At 40.7% G+C, this 5,174-nt stretch overlaps 1 protein-coding gene across 1 annotated transcript in view; it reads right to left on the reverse strand.

Moving 5' to 3' along the window:
• The window catches only part of GPATCH11 (G-patch domain containing 11), a 17,612-nt gene extending 13,301 nt beyond the window's left edge, over positions 1-4,311 (reverse strand). Inside the window, exons 1-3 of the mRNA XM_007945072.2 lie at positions 4,216-4,311; positions 2,742-2,813; positions 1,752-1,978 (exon numbers count right to left, since the gene is read on the reverse strand). Of these exons, the coding sequence (XP_007943263.1) occupies positions 1,752-1,978; positions 2,742-2,800 (286 nt within the window). The 5' untranslated portion in view covers positions 2,801-2,813; positions 4,216-4,311. The remainder of the gene's footprint in view (positions 1-1,751; positions 1,979-2,741; positions 2,814-4,215) is intronic.
• Between the last annotated feature and the right edge of the window lie 863 nt (positions 4,312-5,174).

The following is a 5,174-nucleotide window of genomic DNA, read 5'->3' on the forward strand; positions in this document are numbered from 1 at the left end:
ATGAATTTGGAGGACATTATGCTGAGTGAAATAAGTCAATCACAAAAGGACAAATATTGTATTAGTCCGTTACTGTAAAAGTTAAGGAAAGATTTATCTATAGAAGGAAATTTTCTTTGTTGGTTACTGGGGGGGAGGGGAGGGAACGCTGTTAGATAGATAGAGATAAGTATTGATTTGGGTGAAGAGAAAGGCAATGTACCAAATGTGAGTAACCAATATGGCAGTATTGAGGATGAGAAAGACATAGACAGGTACATGGGACGTACAGACAACAAAGATGAACCCTTTTGTACATATAGTACTGCATTGTCAGTGAAGGCAAACATGGGTATATGGGTGGATAGGTGGATGGACAAGCTGAATGATTAGGTATGTCTATGATATGGGGAGTGTATCCAAGAACATACATAGGGTTGGCAGACAATGGTCCTATAAGTTTATGTGAATGACCAGAATTCCCAAGTGTATAGTAGAGCTGACAAGGGGCAAGGTTGTGGTCATGGCTTGGTCATAGCCAGCTACCCAGAGGGACCGAGTAGTTGAACCTGTGGGCTTGGGACCATAGTCACAGGGGACATCAACCTCAACTGGTATAACATACTATACAAAACACTGTTCCACCTCCTACTTTGGCGAGTAGCGACTGGGATCTTAAAAGCTAGCAAGCTGCCATCTAGATGCAACGATGGGTCTCTCCTCATCCAGAGCAAAGAAGAATGAAGAAAACCCAAATTCATGGAAACAATTAGTCCTAGCGACTGGTACACCATCTGATCTGTAGCCTATACGACTATTAGACCAGAAGAACTAGATGGTGCCCGGCTACCACTGTTGTCCACTTGGAAGGGGATCTATGTAGGAGATCCTTGATAGAGAGGGAGAACAATGTGGAACAAAACTCAAAATCATTTGGAGAAAAAAAAAAAAAGGTGGGGCCCAGGTTTGCTGGTCCGATAGAGCCTGGTGTAACCACTGAGACTATGGCCCCTAGCTGCCCTTCAGGTCTGGAATTGAACCCACACCTGTGGTTTCCAGCCAAACAAAAGACAGGCATATGAGTTGAACATTTACCTCAAGTAGATACACTCCTTGGAGAGAACAATCATGGGAGAAAGAAGGGCTGCTTATGCACAGGGAGACAGCTCAGAGGGCAGGAGTGTATGGAGGGATGGACACTGGGAAGACGTAACTATGGGGAGGAAGTGGGAGGGGAGCTGTTGCATTGTGGTCAACTGTGGTCAACGTCATGAGACAAAGTATATGTGAACTGCTGTATGGAAAGTGACTTTGCTCTGTAAACCTTCACTTAAAGCCCAATAAAAATAAAATAAATAAATAAAAATAAAAGAGGAAATAAATGGTAACAGTGTCTCTCCATTGTAATCATCAGTTTTACTTCCTAAAAAAAGAGGTGAGAACTGAGCTTCTTCAACTGGGTGTCCTGCCATTATCCTCAATGTTGCTTTATTGTCCCTCATTGTTTCTCAACCCATTAACTGTTACCATTTTTAGCTGCTGCCTCCATTGTAAACCTTGTCCCTCCCTGTTGTTACTGCCTCTAAGGCTGAGCTGGGCTGATGAGCCTATGTATCTTGATGGCAGTGTCTAAAACAGATAGGGGAAGATGAAAGTGCTCAAAAGTGCTCAAATAAAGCTCGGCAGCATATAAGCAACTTTGCATTTCTCGTACTCATCAATAAATCAGTCTGGTGTTTACAAACACCTATTTCCTTCCAAATGTGACTTACCACTCTTGCCAAGAGCCTGACCACTTTTATATCCCATCTTTTGGAGCAAAGCAAACCCTTTGTTTTCACAACCTAGTGCGTTCTTCAACCCCATATCACGTCTTTCTTGTTCTTCTTCTTTTAAAGTCTTCTGCCTATTTTTCAAATTAGATTCTTGTTGCTTTTCTTCTTTTCGACGGGCTTCTCGGATTTGCCTCAGCATTGGCAATCCTGGTCTGATATCTTCCCTGAAGAGTAATAGAAAAGATTATTTAAGACAAATGCATGAAGTTTTCTCATAACTCTGCTACTTACTCACTTGACACTACTTAACATTTCACTGCTACCTCTGTATCTACTTTGCTATCATTACTAATGACAGCAAAGATATGTGAACAGATGGTAGAAATGCTCTAAAATTCAGTAGACTACTTTGTGACAGCAACAAATGTGTCAACACAGTCAAGATAGAGAGGCAGGGAATCAACAGAGAATAAAGAAAGGAAGCTTTAAAAGGCAAGAAGTGAGTCATATTCTGCAGCAATGTCAAAGAGATTAAGAACTGAGAAAATGCCACTGAATGGACAGTATTAGAACATACTCAGCGATACCCTACAATGACTCTTTCAGTAGGATGATGAAGGCTGGTGCCAGAAGGAGGGACTAAAAGAGTATAAAGTTGAAGAAATTACAAGTATTAAGAGCAGACTAATTTTTCCAGGAGGCTGACAATAATAAAGAGCAAAAGCAATTAATAGCTACAAGGAACAATAAGATGAAATAAAGGAAAAGGAGTAAATTTCTTTGGAAGAGGGGAATAAAAAAGATCAAGGGCAGAAGTAAAATGGTTAGCACTAGAAGGAAGGAACCCCTTCCTCCTAGTCCTTTATATGGACACATAGAAGGTATTTCTATAAATCAATAAGGCTAACTTTCCAACCTTACACTTGACATCCTTAACAGTCACATGTCTTATATATATCGCTACATGAGATGTGTATATTAACTTACTGGACATTGATGAAGGAATCAGACATGTAATCCTCCTCTTCTGCCATGTTCAACTTCATATGGCAACAATATCTACAAACCAAGCAAGATAAAGTAACAATTATGTTTTCAGTTTATACCAAAATGGAAATAAACCCTCAGGGTTTATTTACATAAATCTTTACATATACAAGTGTCATTTGGACATCTTTATCTGTAGACATTTTGAACTCAACAATCCAAACAACTCATTATCATTTCCCTAAAGCCTCCTGTAGCCCCTCTATTTCCACATGGTTAATGTTACCACAAGGAGCCTTGGTGGTACACTGGTTAAGCATTTGGCTGCTGCTAAACAAAAGGTTGGTGGTTTGAAGCCACCACCAGCTACTCTGGGGGAGAAAGATGTGGTAGTCTGCTTCCATAAAAGTTACAGTCTTGGAAACCCTATGGGGCAGCTCTACTCTGTCTTACAGGGTCACTGTAAGCTGGAATCAACTCCATGGCAATGGAGTTGGTTTTTTTTTTCCAAATGTCACCACTATCTTCTGCACCCTGACCTCTTATATACCCATCAATTCTTCCTCCCTAATGTCACTCATAGTCATTCATGTTTTGCTCCAGCTGTGGCCACTGCTTTAGTCTAGTTACCTCCCTCTCACCTGAACTATTATCACAGCTTCCTAACTGGTTTCACTCCCTTGGCCTCTCCTCTTCCAACTTACCCTCTCTACACTTCCTCCAGAGTGGTTTTTCTGAAATATAAATCAGGCCATGTTACTCCTGTTTCAAACCCTTTAATAAACCTCACCCTGTAGGTAATGGAGAATCAGTCACTCTAGCACAGTGTGCTAGAAGTGTCCTTCACAATCTAGACTATGGGATAAAGAAGTTCTGTTTATCAGGGTTTCTGAATGGGTAGTATGTGAAGCTGGGCTGCACATGGCTATCCTGTCTACAGAATGAAGGCAGACAATAGATAAATGAACAAAGTAAGCCTCAAAGCAATGAGTCTCCAGTCCTAGTTCTCAGTTCTGATGCCTGTAGCTCTTTCTTTGGTGCTGTGGCCCAGCACCCTTCCCTGCTACATGGGCTTATGTATTTCCTCGTTACTTCAGCTTATTTGAGTAGGGGTTCTGTTAACTACAATCAAAAAAGTATGGACAATTATGCTGGATGAAATAACATCACTGTACCGATCATTAATATTCTTAATGTTTACCTTCCCAATGAGGCTATAAACAACAAAGGCAAGTCCCATATATCCACATTGCCTACCACTGTGTCACAAACTTCATAAATTCTTAAGAAATGTTTAGCTATGATCATGACAAGAAGGCCTTTAATAATATTTGTAATTCTGTAACAATAGGATATTTTTTTTTCTTTGTCACTGGGTCTTATTTTCTAAAAAACATTTTGTAAACATCTCGTAAATATAGAAAAACACGTAAAACAAATGTTTGATAAATCAATATTAGGCAGATACTCTTGCAATCATGTGGCACCCTTCAAGATGGCCCCATATGATTCCTGCCTCTTGGTTTTTATGCCCCCATGTAGTCAGTTCCCCTCCACAGTGAACAGGATTGACCTGTGTAACCAAAAGGCTATGGTAGAAATGATGGAACATGACTTCTGAGGCTTGATAATAAAAGACTTTGAAGCTTTTACTTGGCAGTCTTAGTTAAATTCCTCACTCTGGAGGGAGTCATCTGTCCTGTAGTAAGGACACCCAAGCAGGTCTCTGGAGAAGTACAGATGACAAGGAAACTGAGGGCTCCTGCCAACGCCCAGTACCACCTTGTGAGCCACTTCAATAACCCATTCAGGAAGCAGATCCTCTATCCCTACTCAAGCCTTCGGATAGCTTACCCTGGGTTGGCATCTTCACTGTAACTTTACAAGGAAGTCCAAGCTAAACTAAAGTGCTAACAAATTCCTAACCCAAAGAAACTGTGAGATAATAAATTATTATTGTTAACCTGCTAAATTTTGGAATAATTCATTATTAATAAATAGATAAACGGATGTATTACACATATTAGGAGATAGAGCTGTATCAGCCACCCCAGGAGCCCTCTACATCCATTACCCAACTGTACCTCTCCTTCCATTCAAATAGCAGTCATTATTTCTGTAGTTTATGTCAAGAACTTCCTTCCTTTTCTTAAAAGTTTCATTACTCAGGAGGCGGGGGAAGATGGCGGACTAGGCAGAAGGATTGCAAAGACGCTCTTCAACAAAGAAAAGGGAAACCAATTAACACAGATACAGAAGATAATCTTGGACCACTGAGCCTTGAAGGGAAAGGATGCAGATTTGGACTAAACCCCAAATAGCAGAAGAATTTGCGTGAAAATACCAAAAAAAAGGAGACCTACGGAGCTGTGGTCTGACAGCGAACTGAGTGACCCTGACAATACAGGCGGCTTGGAGATACGCAACTGGTGG

This window comes from Orycteropus afer, unplaced genomic scaffold, assembly GCF_000298275.1.
Source record: "Orycteropus afer afer isolate SDZICR_OR568_19922 unplaced genomic scaffold, OryAfe1.0 scaffold00131, whole genome shotgun sequence".
NCBI lineage: Eukaryota > Metazoa > Chordata > Mammalia > Tubulidentata > Orycteropodidae > Orycteropus > Orycteropus afer.